Raw genomic sequence first — 20,554 nt, 5'->3', positions numbered from 1 at the left:
AAAAGGGGAGGTTGTTGTACTATATTGTAGTCCAAATTGAAGGGTGTTGGTAGGCCAATTTTTATAGTAATGAGTGTAGAGTAGTATCTTAAGTTTGGTAAGTGTTATAAAGTCTTTTATAACTGGTATAAATCCTTAGATGGTCAAAATATGATGTCCAGTTGTGAGATAGAAATTGAGTTCAGATTAAGGCTTGCTTTAGGTTAAATTTAAGGGCTTTTGCTAAGTGAAATTTTGAGTTAATGGGTGAAAAAGGAAAATAGTGGCTTAAGGTCAATTTTTAGGTCAATTAGGACTTGCATGGACACTTTATTGGTCCAAATGTACTTAGAAATGGGTAGAACAAAATTTGGAGTTTTAAGGGAGTAATTTGGGGTTGATATCATCAATTCATGATAAGAAGATTAAAATAGAGGTTAAGTTTAATTCGAAATAATTTGGTAAACTTAAATTAAAGGTTTAGAAATGGTAAAAAGGTTGTATAGGTGCTTGGGGAGGTTTATGAGTTTAAGCATGGGAGGATGAATGATACAAATTTTGTAGAATTAGTATTCTGTAGGATTTTACTAAGTGGTTGGGCGAGATATTAGCTCACTAGGTGAGTAATTAGGTGTTTTGGCAGTGGGTTTCAGGGGCTGGGTGATCTCCCTCGCTGAGGAAGCTCCCTATCTTTGCTCTCATTGGGCGACATAGGTTTGCTCTCTAGGCACCAAGATTTAGGCATTGGGTGACTAAGTTTGGGCAATTTTGGTTGTTTTGCATTCTTTCCTCTTCTATGGTGGATATAAAAGGTGATGTTGAATTGTATGCTTAATATCATAGCTTGAACTGTACTATGGTATGGAAATTGTGATTGAATTCAAGTAATGGTTTGGAAAGAATTTATAGGATGAAATTCTTAATAGTGGTTTCAAGTAAGTAATGTTGATGTAGGGACTTAGCCTTGAAAGTTATCCTAACGCTCCAATAATCATGTCATCTCAGGTAGAGAAGGGGATTATGCCGTGAGGAGTAGCAGAAGATCCTAGTCTATGGTATGTGTTCTTTGTCCATATGTGGTAGACGAATTAACCTTGTGTGGTAGCTTGGGGGGAGGGGAGTTATTCAACCACTACAAGTGCAAAACTTGTCATAGTTTGACCTAAATACATCTATCCAGATGGTTTTATCTAAGTCAATGACATGATTAGGATGGTTGGTTTACTTTGTGTGAAATAGGATGTATAACGGAATCTTAATATGCAAAGTTTATTTCTTTCTACACTAGCTTACCCTTGCTTCTGTGTTTATCTGTTTTATATGTCATCTTCTTGTTTGCAATTATTGCCTTAATGGTGGGAGCAAATAAGGATGTCTTTTTCAGTTACTCCAGCGAGGGGTAAGAGTGTAGCATATGTGTAGTTAGGTGATTCTACAAATGTAGATTTTTTTCTTGTGGTAGGTTTGTTTTGACGTAGTTGTTTTATTATTGTTGAGATTGTTGATAGGAAGAGCACTAGTTTAGCTGAACCTACAATCTCAGAGCTCCTGGTTTTTTATGATGACAACATAAGTAATAACACATGTGATGTTTATGTGTTACATGTTCTATTGCTTACATGCTACATGTTTTAATCAATGTATAAATATGTTCAAAGCATGGAGAACATGATTGTGTTTATACATTACATTTCACTGTGCTATATAATTGATCTTATTGGTGAATGCATGTCTGATGTTTTATAGAAAGAAAACCACAAGCACTTATGTTGAACTTTTATTGTGCGGCAAAATAACAGTTTTCAGTCGACTTCATTATGGGCTGAGTCGATTAAAACTCGTGGCTTTGCACAAACTTTTTCAAAGTATGATGTGAGGATTTTCAAAGAGGAAGTTTTTCAAAACTTTGTTTAATTTTGTTACATAGTCGATTATATGCAACTTGCATTCGACTAAGTCTGTTACAGTTTTGAAATTTTGTTCATGCTTGTGTTAAATGTTACAACGGCTATATTTTTATATATGTTGACCAAGCATTTATTATGATTTGGTTGCATTAATTGCACATTCAATTATCTGCATTGCTTGTTGCTAATTGCTTTGACTGAATTGATACATTCGACTGCATTAGTAGTTAAGTCGATTAAAATGCGTCTAAATTGTGAAAATCTATAAATTGACGCGAACTTGATCTCTATAATAACTTTTGTGATTCTAACAGTTTTGTGATATTTTGCAGAGAGTGAATTCTTACAAAGAAAGGGAAAGAGCTCCAAGAAACAAGAAGTGACCATGGTGGTCATCTACTTGTGGATTCTTGAAGAGCAAGTTAACTGCACTTACAAAGGTTGATCATATCTGCACATTTGGGTGTTACTGAAAGATCAGAGGTTACAATCTTGTAAAGATTGGATTGAAGTTTCCCTGTTGTGATTACAAGAAGAAGAGCGTGTTGCGTTCTTGACTTTGAGGATGGCTCAAAGGGTTGGACTGCAGGAGAGGGGATTCTTGCTGCTAGTTTGTTTTATATATGCCTATATTTTGATTAGAGGGTTAGAGAGATATTTTATATTTTTGACGTGAGGTCGTTATAAAAACCTTGTTGTAAAAATCTTGATCATTATAGTGCATTGGCTTCCTGTGGTTGGAAGGACACTAGATGTAGGCTTGGCCGAACCAGTATAAAAAGTCAGCGTTTGATCTTTCTATCCCTACACTTTTTATTCAGTCGACTGCATACTACACTAAATTGATTATATTTCTGCTGCATAAACAAATCTTTTTCCTTGCGTTTCAAGAAAGTTTTTAAAGGCATTCACGTTGCGAAAAAGATTTAAAGAAAACTTTGTTTTTACATTTCACCAATTCACCCCCCTCTTGGTGTGAGAAATTAAGTCATTCTATTTTCAACAATTATCATCTTTGTAACGTATTATTTTAGTATTTTTATACTATTAAAATGAGATGTTACATTTGTTTCTGAGGAACTGAAGTATATACAACATATATGCTTTAGTTCTCTCGATAATCGAAACCTATAAGTTCGCGATAATTTCAAAAATTCCACAACGTATTTTTATATTCTTCATTTTTTCTTAAAAACAAAAGCAAAGCATATAAAGGGATTTCAAAAGCCCAACACTAGTGAAGTCTATTAATACATATACACAAGTTTATCCATTTATTAGTTAAATTAGTCTTACAATAAAAGTAGACGAGTTTGAGAATACACTAATTAGAGAAGTCTAACAATACATATTATAAGAGTGTGTTCATACACTGATTAGACGAGTCTAACGATATATATTAGACAAATTTGTCTATGCATTGATTAATCGACTCCAGTAATATTAGATAAGTTTTTCCATAAACTGATTAAACGAGTATAGTAAAAAATATTACATGAGTCTAACAATACACATTAAGCGAGACTATCATACACTAGTTAGATGAGTATAACAAAAAATATTATGAGTCATTTCGTAGATTAATTAGAAGGACCTATAAATATATTTATTAGATGAGTGTAGCAAAAAAACATTACACAAGTATGTTGATGCATTTATTAAACAAGTCTAACAATACACATTAGATGAGTCATTCATATATTAATTATATTAGTTTAGCAATATACATTGAACAAATTTGTTTTTACACAAATTAGATGAATCTATTAATACATATTATACGAGTTTATCCTTTTATTGTTAAATAAATCTAGCAATGTAAGTTAGACAAGTATGTTCATACAATAATTAGATTTGTATAACAAAAAACATTAGATAAATTTACGAGTATAATAAAAAAATTAAACGAGTCTAATAATATATATTGGATGTTCATATACATTAATATGCATTAGACAATTTTATTCACTCTCTAATTAGATCATTCTTGTAATAATACACATTAAATAAATATATTCATATATTAATTAGATGAATCTAGCAATACACATTAAACAAATATATTCATATACTGATTAAACCAACCTGGTAACACATATTAAAATGAATTTATCGATGCAATTATTAAATAAGTTTAAGAAATACACATTTCACGTTTAAGCAACTATATTCTATTTACTTTTGTATAGTTTTTCATTTTTATTTTTAAAGAGTCTACTGTATATTTGTGCATATATTCGATCCTTTTTTATATTTATAAAGTATACTTTTTAAAATATATACAAACAAATACCATCGTGCTATGCACATGAATATAAACTAGTATTTTAATAAAAATAATATTATTTTGAATTCTGTTTATAAAATGATGTGGTTTTAAAATAATAAATGTTTAAAACATAGAGTACAAAAATTAATTTGTTACTATGAGGATTTGACAGATTTGAGATGGTTTTGCATTAATGACTGTGCAGTGCAACAACTAAATAATAGGTTTCACCTACAACTACATGGACCACTCTCACCTCATTTATTTCACACAACAACCATACTACAAAATCTAAACATATCATTCATCTCATACATCTCATTGCTACAAAGCAACCCAAACCATTTTTATGAGGTTTTGCCACAAAAGATCAGCTCCACCAACTCATTATACATTTTTTATTGTGTTCACACCTCACAAAAGGAGAAAAATTAAACATTTATCGCCACGCAATTCGGTTTTTTCTAAACGGTTTGTGCATTTATATATTATAATTCATGTGAAATTTCTAGCAGATATAAAATTTATAAATAAATAATTGTTTTCTAAATATATTAAAGAGAACCGATAAGAGTTATATTTAAATCAAAATATTTTTAGAAATTATTCTTTTTTGATAAGTTATGTTAAGACAAATATCTATTCAGGGTTTAGATATACATTATCAAAATACGTAGGCCTTAAAATTTGTTTTCTAATTTTTACATTTTGTGTTTCTTGAAATTTCATGAATCTGTATGTATAATGAGAAAAACTAATTCAATTAAATAAAAGTTTTTAAATTTAATTAGAGTATATTTTTAATTAAAATTAATTTTTTTTGAATTTATGATAAATATGTTATGTATATTTAACACTATATTAATTTGTTATAATGTAAAAATCATTCAAGACAAAAAAAACATATATAAAAATAAATCACAATAAAAACTAAAAATAAATTACAATAAAAACTAAAAATAAATAAACAAATTATTTTATTTTAATCTCAAAATTTGGTTAAAAAAATAATTTTAAACACTTCACACTTCACAAAATATAGAAATAATACAAAAATAAAATAGAATAGAGGGTATGAGGTGAAAGATAGTAAAGATATGGAAATTACCCAAATATATTTTCTTAAATCTCTTTATATTAAAATTAGAAATACAGACCAATTTTAAAATCATATCTTAATTTATAGACTACGACATATTTAACCATCATAAAAAACCTACCTCTTCCAAATTAAATTTATTAAGAGGTCATTATACTTTAATGAATTATTCATCTCTCTTTCCTTTTTTCCATTTCTAGTAAATTTTTATTACAAAGTATATTGTGGACACTAAATTAAATAGTAAATTAAGACAAGAAAAAGACTAGGAAAATTATCACCTAGAAAGCAAATCAAATTGAAAACCCATTTCATGTAACAACTAAAAATGCAAAATAAGGATGACAGCGGGACACAGAGAGTCAACTGTATCATATGACTGTCCCATTGGTGATTAATTTGTCGATTCATTGGACAGTCAGGTAGCAACGGATTGAAGAGAACAATTGTTGAAATAATTAAGAAATAATTAATAACAATAAATAGTCATTGATGAATAGTTAACAAAAATTATAACAGTAATTAATGAGTAATTAATTTGTTAAACTTAACTGTTATTATAAAGTTTATAGATACAAGTTTCATATCGAAGTAAAAGACATTTTTTTTTTCATGACCTAACTTTTACTAAATTTATTAAGAATTATATCTGATTATCAGATTTGAACGTCAGAATGTTTCTGCAGTCAATCTATCATAAAACATAAAACAGTAACCAGTTGGACAATCAAGATTTGAGATACATAATAGAACAAAAAGTTCATTCACTTCTCATACTCAAAAACTAATAAGTATGTAATTTTTGTCACATCCTTGTCTCTATTGGGTAAGAATATAGCTTTGTATCTACACTCATACTTGATTTCTTACTCTTTTAATATCAATTAATTAATTTTTATAAAATTATAAAACTAATTTTGTGACATCCCAAAATATATAACAAAGTATATACGTAGAATGCATCAATTATAATAATAGAAACAGTTAGGAGTACGCAATAGATGGAATTAGGAGTACAGTTATCCAAGTCTGACTGGAAAACTTTAAAATATAAGTACAAGCTCATAATTCTCCAAAATACAGATCATGCTAAAATGAAGGCTAGAAGTTTTTCAAAATAAAAAGCTATTGAACATCATAGCTAGAAGAAATCCTAAGCACTAGGAGCTGGGTCTTCCTCATTCTCCAACGCTTGCTCCAAGGGTACATCATCACCTACTGCTCACATCCAAAGGATTGGATGATCATCGCAAGAGGGAAATCAAACACATGCAACACACACAAATGCAAGGGTGAGCTAGATCTCAAACAATCATACAATTCATTTTCAACCAATCTAGCATTTACCAGAATATCCATACACATAAGTCATCATAAACATAAGCATTTATTTAATAACACTCATCAAGACAAGTATCCTATCATGTTAAGACTCTAGACACGTCCGGACATAGAATGTATGTAGAGCTGGGGCGGGTTGTGCACTTGTGATGGCCTCTACTGCTTTGCAAAGCCATTGCCGAGGGGTTCCACCCGACCATACACAAGGCTAATCCGTTACCGCGGAATAGACCTCCAGTGATAGCGTCTACCCTAGGACCTCCCACTACTCCCACCACACGCGTCGATCCTCTCTAAGTGAGAATGAAAGACCGTTGGAGTGTTAGGGATAACCCCCCATATGGAAGCCTCTTACATTCATTCAATACACTAACTGATCTCACCGAGAGATCTAAATTTCCGATTTAATCCGACCATTTTAAATCTCATAATATTCCTTTTGAATCAACAATGTACATCATAAACCACTTATAATCATACACTTTCAACCAATCTGGATCACATGAAGATGCATTCATAAATTGTAACCGAAATATTTAATTAACAAAGCTTACTGGAATGAGAGAAAGCACAAAAGAAAATATCACTGGACGAACACTGTTTGGACGAGCGTCCAAAAGCCCTTGGGCGGACACTGTTTGGACGAACGTCCTAACACCATTGGACGAACTACTTGGACGAGCGCCCAAAAGTCCTTGGACGGACCCTGTTTGGACGAACGTCCTAACCGCTTGGACGAACTGCTTGGACGAGCGCCCAAAAGTCCTTGGACGGACCCTGTTGGACGAACGTCCTAACATCTTGGACGATCCCTATTTGGACGAACGCCAAAAGCACTTGGACGAACCCAATTTGGACGAACGCTGTTATAACTAGGACGAACGCTTCAATATCAAGCCTCATCATGACCGAACGCTAACTGATTACTAACACCGGCTCAAGGACGAACGCTAATCCCCCAACATTTGACCGAACGTCCCCAGACAAGGACGAACGCTAATCACACCAACCTTTGACCGAACGTCCCCAGACAAGGACGAACGCTAATCACACCAACCTTTGACCGAACGTCCCCAGACAAGGACGAACGCTAATCACTCCAACCTTTGACCGAACGTCCCCAGACAAGGACGAACGCTAATCACTAACACATTCCCATGGACGAACGCTATTACTATCATCTCCTAAGACCGAACGTTCATCCAACCAACATTTGACCGAACGTCACTCAGCACATGCATGGCCGAGCGTTCAGCTCCGCCATGGACGAACGCTCAGTTTGCGCGTTCTGCAGAATTTAATTCTGCAGAATTCTCAGAACTCTGCAGAATGGTAACAGAACCTCCCTTAACCATTTCTAACCACTTTTCCCAACTTCTTAGACTCTTAATTCTCATTTTAGACTTAATTAAACTTATCCAAATGATTCTAAACATTTCTACCACCATTTTTAAGTGATTAAAGTTCACTTTCAGCATCCAAAACACTAATTTCAACAACTTAGGGACCCAAATTCGATTCCACTACTTGGAACCTGTTTTCAACTACTGTTATGCTTCTAACAAGTCACAATGGACTTGTCTAGGCTGCCCAAACAGTCCAGGAACACTGCAGCCTTCATTTACTCAAAATCCCTACCTCACTTCCTCTAAAATGACCAAAAAGTGACCCTAAGACACTTGATTTTCCTTCCTATCAACACCATAACAAATTTTACACACCAAAACAGTTCCAACATACATAATTCATCACTCAAAATCATCCCAAACAGTTCACATCCATCAATCACCACATTCACGTAGCACTCACACTTTCATACATGCATTTCAAGTTAGCAAAATTCAAAATTATGCTTCCAACAACATACCAATTTGAAAATCATTATGTAATCACGTCATACAGTAAAATCAAAAAGAGAACTAGCTCCCCTTACCTCTAGTGTAGACAACCAAGCTCAAGTAGAAACCCTAGACCACTTGCTTGCACTTTCAAAAGGTTAGAATCACCTATAAATCATCAATTGATGATAGAAAACGAATCTTAGCACCAAATAGAAGCTAGATTATGGAAGAAAACGAAATGGGTTGCATGCACCAAGTTCAATCACATGCTTACAACCCTAGGGCACATGAGAAAGGGGGTTTTCTTACCGGTTCAGATTTGGGAAAATTGACCGACTAAGAGCAACACCCGCTACTTTGTGATCGTTGGGGCAGCACCTAATCAAGATTTTAATGGTTCAGTGTGAAGGATGGAAAGGGAGAAGATGTAGGAGGAGGAGAGAGCTTGCTGGAAGGGGAATGGTTTCTCAGACAAGAGGAATGAGTTAAAACCCACTGTTTCCAAACTAATGTAATTTTATTTTAAAGTACTCAACCTCTCATCCTTTGCCACTTGTCATCCCCTTTTTGCTGACTCAAATCCAAGTCCTACAAATTTACTAAAAAAATATAATATTATCAAATATTCAATATCAAAAGAATTTATTCTTATTTCTTCAATATCAAAAATATATAAGAAAAAATTATAATTGTGTATATTTCAAATTTGAGTACCAAATAAATTTTTCATCCAAACCAAAATATTTATTAAATTTGTAAATATTAATGAAAAAAAGTTGATAAAATATAAAAACATTTTTGAAAGATTACAAAAAACATATATTCAAATTTTAAAATATTTTAAAATATTTCTTTACTCTCATTCTTTAAATTCTAATTAAATTTCTTTTTTATACACTAACTATTATAATACACCTCTTGAATGAAATCACACAAAAAAATAAATAAAAATTAAACTAATAATAATTAAAATTTAACGTAAAACTTTCATTTGAATTTTAATATATATTGACAACTTAAAAATATGTTGACAGTGATAAAGAAGATTTCATGAGAATGACATTACATTACTATATCATAATAAAAGAATTATACAATTATAATGATAGGATTAAACTTTAATAATAAATTAAAAAATAAAAATAATTATATAAAAATATCAAAACAATATTATGCTTGATAGAAATAAACAATAAATAAAAAATTAAAAAATAATTGTGTGTTAAAAATAATTTGAAACATCATTAAATAAAATTGCACAAAAGAAAATAAATATATAATTAAGAATATGATAAAAATCGCAAAACAAATTAAATATATAGTTAAGAATATAACAAGATGCAACCAACTTTAAAGATCTAATAGAAAACTTTTAAGATATCGAACTAATCAAATTGTTTAAAAATAATAAAAATTATTTTAACAAAATAAAAAAAAAATCAAATGAAACAAAAATTATTAAGAATAAGCAAATAATAGATAATTTTTTTATATTAGGGATTTATGATATTTAAGTGTTAAACAATAAATAAATGTATTAAAAAAGATTAAAAATATTTAAATATAAGACAAAAAATTTATAATTGACATATATTATTACTTTCCTGGATCTCACATACATCATTTAAAGATAACTATCACTTAAACATAAAGATTATTAAAAATATTTTGAAAATGTAAATTGATTTTATGATAAATCCAATAATTAAAAAAATGAAAAAAAATATAACCAAAAGAAAAAAATATAAAATTAAAACTAAGTATAATATATAAAAAATTATAATATTAGATTATTTAAAAATATTTTAATTATTTAAACGAAAACAAAAACCATAACGAGAATAAATATTAAAACAACTATCAAACGGAAATTGGACACATGTACATACACATCATCTTATCCATACTTATAGCCACTCAATAGGAAGATTATCTGTGAAAACAGAAATGGATTCAGAAAATACCCATTTGATTGTTATTCATATTCATATATATCAAAAACATTTATTTCTTGTAATTTTATTGACTATATAATACATATATTTAGAAATTTTTATTTATTATAAATTCCAATTATATTAAAATTGCATTTACCACATACATTATAGAGCTAGGTTACTAATTTTCATTAAATTGTTTTTTTGTTATCCTTTAATGAATACCTGAAGGTTCTGTTAGTCACGCCTACTTCAGTATGATTACCCATGTCCTGTCACTATTTCAGCTTTTCATTGGCTTAATGGCTCTCAACATGGCAGAAGTGAAGCTTTAGAAGGAATGCAAGTTAGGCTGAGAGTCCAAAGATATAAATCCAAAAATGAGAAGATAGTACCTCTTTTTATCTGTCATCCTCCCACCATTTTCCCTCTTCACCACATGGTTTTGTTGAAACCAAAGTACAAAATTTGCAGTTCAGCTTATCATGTCAATACCAATATCATTACACTCATAGCTACAACATATTTGATCCACAAGTAACCATAACTTAAGAATGGATGTTCTTGTGAAAGGTTAAGTTAGACTACTCAAAAAAGCTACATGGAACGGATTGTTAAATATTAGATGAGGTTGATTATTTCAACTCTTGAACGTTTATCAAGAAGCAAAAAGAAGATGCATTTTGCAGTAATCACAAAAATTCCAAATTCTCTGCCTGCCAATTGTAGTGAAAAGAAAAGCCAGTCCAATTTAAAGCACCATTCCAGTTCCTTTTTCGGGATGGATTTCACATCATCAGTCCTAAATGGTAAAATATCTGGTTCGGTCACCATTATTAAACAAAAGTTACCTTTTTCATCACAGTTACAAATGCTTACTTTAGTCTTTATCCACACTATTTTCTTATTTAGTTCCTTTGACTTTAGACAATAAAGACTATAAAATATTAAAACTAACATGTAAGAAACTAAAAGAGAACTGATATTGATAAGACCTTTAAATCTAGAAAAACTAAAAACTAGAACTTTATACCTTCCTAAATTTATCTCATTAATTCTTCAATTAACTACACTAAATTAAAATATTTTCCATATATTATGCAATTTGACTGATAACTATTGCACAATAACTATTTACCATATGAAAACTGTGCTATCCAATTTGTGCAGCAATTTCAGGTATCTGAATCCTTAATCCCAAGTCATCCCAGAAAAGAGACTGAGAACAGTCCATTCAGAAATGGAATTAGACGCTGCAAACTTTCCCAAAACTTCAGACAAATTTGATCTCTACTGTAGCATTGGGGAACTGGGGAAGAAGAAATTGCTATGGAATATTAACAATAACAAAAAAATGCATTTCTTTGCTTCTAATATGTAATTTTTTTTCACGTTTTTTCTCAATAAAAATCTTCCAAAGGGATTAAAGCTTGTGAGTGAAAAGCTAGCCGTAGGTCCAAACTGATGATAAAATGATCTTATTCTTCTTTCATTTCCAGGGACGGTGGAGCCTCCACTTAGCTCAAAGTAACATCATGATTACTTGTAAAAGACGCGAATGGGGCCAGGATGTGTTCGCCCAGCAACTGAAACCGATACTACCAACAATGGCAAAATGTGCATTCAACTTTATAAAGTTCGAACAACCAAAAAGATAAATAAATCTCCTTGGGCCCTTTGTAGGCACTAAGGTAATGAAAATTGAAAATGTTACACAGTTACAGTCAGAAGGCACTAGACAAATATATTCTCTAAAAAGGGGCCAAGCTAAATGGCTTCAAAAGTAAAAGAAATGTTCCCTCAGCTTTAAGAGACCCCAAATTTCCTGAAATTCACCAACTTTGTATAGGCAGAGACACGTATTCGTGCCAGAATCATGCACCCAAAAAGTTCTTTCAGATTAAAAAGCAAGAACCAGGTCAGAATAAACCAGTCATATGATGGAAAGAAAGACCCAGAACAAAACTGAAAACAGAAAGGGACGAAATGAATTATGCAACAAGGCTTGTAACTCGCTATTTTCTCCCTTTCATTTCTGCATTAGTCTCTACAAATGGTGATCAAGAAAATCAATTAGAGTTTACCTAAAACTAAAACCATACACTCTTACAAGTTAAGGAAGGATCATGACAAGAACAACCACAGACCCACTGATTCACAGATAAACACACACTCACCGAGCCTTCTTCCGTCCCTTGAACAGGAAATTTGACGGCGGTGACGGTGAGAATTCGAACGGTAAATGTGGTGGATCAGCTTCCCCATTGAGCATTCCCACAACCTCCTTCATGGAAGGCCTCTTCCCTGGGCACCTCTGCAAACACAACAAGGCTATGGTGATGCAGAGCAGCGCCTGCTCCTTATCCAATGAATGAATAGAAGTGTCAACAAGATCTAAAAGCCTCCCATTGTGAGCAAGCTGCCTGGCCCAGGAAATCAAATTGGCCCTCTCAAACTCAGAAATCGGCGATGCGGTCACCTGCAGCGGCCGCCTCCCCGCCACCAGAACCAAAAGCAGAACCCCAAAACTGTACACATCACACTTTTCAGACAATTGCCCTCCTCCACCATACTCAGGAGCAATGTAACAAACAGTCCCCCTCATACTAGGAGTGCTACTGATCCCACCACTCTTCGGCACATCCCCACTAATCCCCCAATCCTGGCTGTTCCTCCTCCCATTGTTCCTTATCTCCCCACTCAACCCATCCAACCACCAATCAATACTCCCTCTACTCCCCTTACTCTTCCTCTTCTTCTTCTGCTCCACCCCTTCCTCCTCCCTCTGCCACCACTCCAAACCTCTCTTCTTCTTACTCTTCTTAGACAACTCCTCACAAAACTCCTCCTTCCACCACTCCCTCGGCTTCCGATTCTTCTTCACCTTACTCTTAACCTTCTCCTCATCGAGAGACGCCCACCAATCCAGCCTCTTCCTCTCCTTTTTACTTTTCTCATTCCCATTAGCATTCCCATTCTCGTTCTCCACCTTAGGAGAAGAAGATGAACACGAATCAACCCATTCACTCTTGGGCCTCTCTTTCTTAATCTCACTCCCGATCCACTCCATTACATAATCCTTCACTCTCCCCGATTCCCCCCCTGCCCCACTCTCCTGCCTCCACCACCAATCCCTCCCTGAACCACCACCACCCTTCTTCTTGTTCAAATTCACATTCTCACTATCAACACTCTCAAAGCACCCATCCGACACCACACTCAACTTATCACCCCCTACCGGGGACGCGTCCGAGTAATCGACAGCCCTCACAGGACAACTCTCCGGCGACCGGTCAACATCCACCACACTCACACTCTCCCCCTCCTCCGTCACCCCAAACTCCTCGACCGCAATTTCGACAACCCCTTCCTTCTTCTCCTCCACCATTCCCAGATCCTCCACCGCCTTAACCCTAGCAAGCCCAAAATCCCCAATCTTCGCTCCAAAATCCTCATCCAGCAACACATTACTCGGCTTTATATCCCCATGAATCACCGGAGGCTCACACGAGTGGTGCAAATACTCCAACCCCATCGCCACCGAAACGGCGATGTCAAACCTCTTCGCCCAAGACATCAGCTCCGGACACCGCCGGTCCAGCAACGCATCCTGCAAACTCCGGTTCGGCATCAGCTCGTAAACCAGAACCAGCTTCCGACCGCGCCGGTCCGAAGAAAAACCGAGCAACGAAATAACAAACGGCGACCTCAGATTCGAACACAGCGTCAACTCGTTGTGGAACTCTCTCTCCCCCTGGATTGACCCGGGCGAGTCCATAACCTTCAACGCCACAGTCTGGCCGGAAGGCAGAGTCGCTTTGTGAACCGAACCGAACCCGCCGTGCCCGAGCTTCGTCGACGGCGAGAACGAGTTCGTCGCGCGGCGTAGAACAGAGTAAGAGAAACGTCGCTGGTTGTGCTCAAACGGCGCCGTTCGGTTGTAAGAAAGTTTCCGGTAGAGAAAGACCGTGACAGAGACAATAAGCGCCGTTAAGAAGAGCGCCCCGCCGATTACCCCGCAGAGAATCATCTCTCGACGGTGCGAGATGGCGGAAACCGCCGCGTGAGGCGAGGGAGGCGGCGGACGCGATGGCATGGCTGTAAAAACGAAGAGAAGGAAATGAAAATGTTAATTTTGACGTTAACCATTCATGAGAAAAGAGAAAGAGAAAGTGAACAGATGAATTTTCTTTTGTGTTGAGAAGAAGAAGTAGCAGTGAGGAGTGACTTATTTTGTTCCCTTGGCCAACCAATATTGTGATAGATAAATGAAATAAATAAATATTTAAATAAACAAATAATAAATAAATAAAGGGTTGCTTTTGATGAATAATAATAAAAAATAAAATTATCTTGAGATTCCCTTTTCTTTTCCTTTTCCCTAATATTAATAAAGTATTAGAAGGTGAGTGAGGGTGATAGTTAAACTATTGAAGAAAGTTGGAGAAAAAAAGTTCAAACCTTTCATAAGTGCTCTGTTTGGAGGGAGTTGCACTGTGCCACTGTGCTTGTGGACCTGTCTATTAAAAAATGCTGTAGACATATTTTACCAAAATTGGTAAAAATCTAAACAAACACGGCTTAAAATACTTTTGCTGTTCATTCAAACAACCAAATCATTAATTTCTGTTTATCTGTCTTAATAAATCTTTTTTCATATACAACAGATGTCTTTTTTAAAATGTACAAACTTTTAGGTTCCACATTTAATTAATCATCTGTCCAACATGTTACATTGTGCAATAAATTGTAAAAAATTGAAAAGAAATAATTACTTATTAATTTTTAAATAATTTAACTTAAAATGGGTGTATTTTTGTCCTTTTGAATTACTTCTCCTTCTCTTTCTTGATTTTTTTTTTTAAATTATACGATAAATATGTTATTTTATTATGCTTAGTTGGTGTGTTAGTGTCATAATTAAAGATATTAAAGAAGAAGGCAAAGCCATAGGGAACGTTATATTAATGCTTAATTAAGAGACCAAATTATCAACTGTTATTTGAGATTATGAGTGGTTAATATCTTCATTTTTCTATTAAATGTTTTAAATTATTCACATTATGTTCTAGAGAAAGAAATACCACTCATCAATTTTATAATTAAAAATATATTATTAGGAAACCTGACAGTAATTAAGTTGAACTGCATATATTAGATTTAAATAGATTTTTTTTTAAAATACAGTTTTTAGTACATTTTTCAAATAATGAAATGACACGTGCCCCAGCCTTTTTATTATTCTGATGTTTTTTCAATTTAAATATTTTTACATTGCATTTTTAAATTAATTTGATTTGGTCTATTTTGGCAATTTGGGAATATAGGATTTGTGAGAAATTAAAATATAAATAAATAAAATGAATTTATGGTTGTAAAAAGATAAAAGAAAAATAATGTTGAATGATGATGTTACTGGAACTTGTGTTGCTTTTGATGACAGAAGAAAAGTCAACGAGAAAATCCCGTTGAAAAGCGAGTAAATCTCCTTTGGAGTGTAAACACGAGCACAGGAAGTGCGCGTGGGCGTGGCGAACGTGATCTCTTGTCACGTGCCTCATGCACCAACCATGTTCCACACACACCCCTATTCATTCGCTAAGATATTAATTAATTAAAAATAAAACAAATACTGTATTTTGTTAAAAACCATAGAAAAAATAAATTATGCACTCAGGAGTGTAGATTTTACTTCATCTCGGATTAATTTATGTAATAAGTGTATTACATGTTTATTTTCATAATATTTATACGGAGTGTATAAATATTAAACCCTGTTTAATATATATTATTAATCATTTCAACAAAAAATATTATGTTTAATATTCACTTAGTAATGGTAGAAAAAAGAAAAAATAAGTGAAAAATAGAATGTGAATGATTATAAATGAGTGAAAAAAAATATTATGTCTTTATATTTAAAAAAAAAACGTTAATATGTTACGTAGTGATTTATGGTATGCTTTAGTGTTGGAGCAACTTAGGTGATTTATTGAAAGAATGTTATAAGATTAACATATTTTATATGTACACCAAATGAACTATCTTTTGTATATATTTATAAAAAAAATAGTCTAAATAATATTACTAAAAATGTTTTTTTTTTTAAATCACTACCTTTATTCTGAAATAACTTATGAATCAATTATTTTTCCTTATTAAAAATAGTATATTTAGGGGGAATAAACTATTTTAATAAAACTAACATTATTTAAATAAATATGCAACAACCTTAAATTGCTGGTATCGTGTGAGATGGTATTTATTATTAGGCTTAATATTCTTTAGGTTTAATAGTCTTTTTTGTCCCTAGTTTTATTCGATTATGTCAATTTGGTCTCTGTTTTTAAAAAAGTGTCAACTTGGTTCTCATTTGATAAATTTTGCGTCAACTTTGTCCCTTCCGTTAAATAGAAACAAACGGAGTTAAAGATTGATGATCTGGCACAAGACGTATTATTTTGTAGATATATTTTATGTTGACGTGTTAGTGAATGAGTGCAGAGATGAAATTTAGGAGTACACTTTGTATTTTCTAGGCCAGGCCCAAACCCTCTTTTCTCTAGGGTTTCTTTTTCTCTTTTTCAGAAACGGTCTCTTCTCCAACTTCGTTAGCGGCAGCTGGCCGGCCAAAATCATCGTTCCTCGCGCAACCATCCAAGGCCACCATCAACTCCTCATTCATCCTCAACCACGCTCAAGAACACAACCAGCGCCGTCCAGCAACCACAGTGAATCACATCACCTCCATTGACGCACCACCGCGAGCAACCTCGGACCACCGCGAGAATTCCTTCGTTCTTCCATCAACCATCCAAATCGCGACAACAGAGAGAACCTGAGAAAGTTCATCTTCTCCTCCATTCTCCACCGTGAAAACTCCAATCTCCTCCATGTCATCTCCATCATCTTTATGGATATTACTATGTCACATTAGTTTTAACACTTTTACTCAAATAAGAAGCTCTTACCCACTTTTAAATTAGGTTTAATTGCTTCCTTTGTCCCCAGTTTGGTTGAATTGTGTCAAATTCATCCTCATTTTTAAAAAAGTTTCATTGTCGTCCTCACGTGGTATAAAAGTGTCAATTGAATCCAAACATAGAAAAAATTTGTGTCAAAGTAGTCATTTTTCCTATATCTCTGTGTCTTCCTTTCATATGTCACTTCTCTGGAGCTATGAAAAGCCTTAAATTGGATAAGGTAAAATGAATATCTGTACTTGATTGTATGAAAGGAAGACACAGATATATAGCAAAAATGACTACTTTGACACAAATTTTTTCTATGTTTGGATTCAATTGACACTTTTATACCACGTGAGGACGACAATGAAACTTTTACACCACGTGAGGATGACAATGAAACTTTTTTAAAAATGAGGATGAATTTGACACAATTCAACCAAACTGGGGACAAAGGAAGCAATTAAACCTTTAAATTAATGTTTTATTTGATTATTGTAGAAGAAGTGTAATTTAAGTTTAATAAGTAATTTGATATTTATATTTACATATTTGATTTTTTTTAGTTTTTTATATTTATTTTTTATTTAATTGAGTTTCAATATTTATTAAATAAAATTGTTTATTATCTTAAATTGATATTAATATTATTTAAAAAATTATTGTGCAATAAAATGTTTAATTACTACTTTAATCCTTGTATTTTTTTCTTTTACTCAATTGAATTTAGATTTTTCAAATGAAAATGATGAAGATATTAAATTTGTAATATTGAATATGAAAGAGACAATATTTGAAGAAGACTATATTAGTAGAATTATGTCTTCAAAAAATAAGATTTGAAAAGGGATAACATTTTATAGAATGGATCACATTATTTTTATTTAAACAATATAAAATCTTAATTAATTTCAAAAACAAAATATAAAAAATAAAAATGAATTATAGACATAAATATAAAAACTAAATTATTAATTAAGTTTTCTATTATTCTAACATATGATCACGTCACAAACAACATTAATACTAACGAAATAACTACATTCACTTTATTCAACAAATATTAATATTCAATTAAATAAAAATAAATATACATATAAATAATAAAAATCTAAATATAAAAATCAACTAACTAACTAAACTTAATTTGTTTATTTACTGGTCATCGTCTTTAATTTGATGTCATTAAGTTATACTTTTACGAAGAAGTATTGTAAAACTTATGATCTTATATATAACTCATGTTGAGAAAATATATTTCTTTAAATAAATAAAAGTAAAAATATTTAATATTAATAATATAAAAGCACTAATATCTATTTTAAAGACCTAAAAACCTAAAAATATATTGTAGAAGTGGTAATAGTTTTAAAATAGTGAAACTTAACTATTTTAATATTAAATGATTTTAATATAAATAGTTTTGTTATTTCATTGTTTTAAAACATAACATCTTTCTATAAATCACTTTTCTTAGAGTTCTTTGACTTCTCTCTAAGAGTTCTTCTCCTATCTTTATCTGTTTGAGGATCAGAAATCACCTGAGTGATTCCAATAACGAGATCTTCAAGTTTACCCGATTAATTTATTCAAAAGAGTGGGTTATTTTCTACTCTCTTTCTTTGGTATGTTTTACTTTCTTTGCATGCGAATTGTAGTGTTTTTTCATGTGTTATATGAGCCTTCTATAAGACTCTCTTATGATTAGTGGTTCTACCAGTATACCCTGATCATGTTTCTATGAGTTGTAAGTGCAAATAAAGTTTCTTGAATTGGTGGAATCGTCTTAGCTTTTGTAGAGTAGTTGGATTCTCTATAAAGGGAAGCTAAATACCTTGTTTTTTAAATTTATAGGAACTTGATAATTTGAATTGGTGTGCTCTATGTTTGTTTTGACACATAAGTTTATAGTAAATGATCTAAATACACCAAAAAGCGGGGATTAATGATGAGAATTGAATTAATACAACTCAAGATGTTTTCTACACTTTTTAATGTATGTTTGTTTAAGATGTTATGTATAGTTTTTTATAATTATGAATGCCCTATTTCAAGTTCTTCTTCAGGTTTTCTCTTCTTTTGATTCCTAGTTTGGTTGAGTTGGTTTATATAGATTAATTACTTACTTGTGAGGAATTAATGAATGTTTTACAGATGGTAAGCATGAATGTGTGTATGGATTTAGTATGTGTTTTATCTATGATGATATTCAAATGAAATGGAAAGTGTGGATTAAGTATGATGTGAAAAGGATTCCATGGGGAAATCCTTATGTTTGTTATGTAGTGTGATGGAATGAAGTAGGGACTCCGGGATTGGGGGATGATCTTGACACTCCAATAACCATTAAGTCTCAAGTAGAAATTGATGAGTTATGTTGTAAGGAGTAGTAAAAAGTCATAGTCTATGTTCACTAGTTTGGACAATAGGTGTTAACGGATTAACCTCAGTATATGGTAGCTTGGGTTGACAAGTTGTTTCACCACACACGGGGTAGGTCTCCTATGAGTCCAAGGATTAATACATATATCCAAATGATCGAAGTATAGAGTTGATATGATTATTTTTGTAGTGCTTGATTTATACTATGAATTGATTAATTGAATAAAAACTTTTAACTCGTTACATAACCTAATACCTAATTAAACATGTAAAATCCCATCTCACAAATAATGGAGAGTGATTTGAGTTTAATAATTTCGTTACACACAATAATAAAAGCTATTTTCATTTGATATAAATCAATAAAAAAAAGTTCTTCTTTTATTACATTATATATCTTATAAAATAATAATTTTGCTTTTATTTTTTCTCTCTAGAAGGCATACGAGTTATTGATGAATATTTTAGGATATCCATAACATATTTTCTTTTTTCACATGTTGTGTATAGTTCACATACATTATGATACTCTACACAAATACATTAATGTTTATATAAACTTGAAAAAAATAATTTATTCAAAATAATTTTATTTCGCATAAATGTAAACCAAAATGCTGAAATGAAATAGTGGTCAGAAGGGAGCAAGAATATAGTTAAGGTAGAGTTTAAATTTTTTTGTGAATTATTTTGTTGTCTTTCTTTTACACCTTCAAAATACATTACTAGACATAAATTTTTAATTTTTTTTAATATATCAACATCAATGGATTTAAAAATTCAATAAAAGAACAGTAAAATAAAAAAGAAATCTAGATTTCTTGAATTATGAAA

At 32.2% G+C, this 20,554-nt stretch overlaps 1 protein-coding gene across 2 annotated transcripts; it reads right to left on the bottom strand.

Annotated features, from left to right (window-relative positions):
• Positions 1–11,972: 11,972 nt before the first annotated feature.
• Positions 11,973–14,623, bottom strand: LOC124833070 (receptor-like serine/threonine-protein kinase At2g45590). Of its 2 annotated transcripts, XM_047307442.2 has the most exons (2): positions 12,551–14,623; positions 11,973–12,420 (listed from the first exon to the last, which is right to left on the bottom strand). In XM_047307442.2, exons 1-2 carry the CDS (start codon positions 14,467–14,469, stop codon positions 12,414–12,416), a joined length of 1,926 nt encoding a protein of 641 aa, XP_047163398.2. In that variant the 5' UTR covers positions 14,470–14,623; the 3' UTR covers positions 11,973–12,413. The 2 variants fall into 2 exon arrangements, with proteins under 2 accessions (XP_047163398.2, XP_087961822.1); XM_088105696.1 differs by having other exon boundaries at positions 11,973–14,623.
• Positions 14,624–20,554: the final 5,931 nt, after the last annotated feature.

This window comes from Vigna umbellata, chromosome 2, assembly GCF_029865625.1.
Source record: "Vigna umbellata cultivar VRB3 chromosome 2, Vumbellata_1.0, whole genome shotgun sequence".
In the NCBI taxonomy this organism is placed as follows: domain Eukaryota; kingdom Viridiplantae; phylum Streptophyta; class Magnoliopsida; order Fabales; family Fabaceae; genus Vigna; species Vigna umbellata.
The sequence above is the reverse complement of the archived record's forward strand: the minus strand, read 5'-3'. Positions and strand labels throughout refer to the sequence as shown.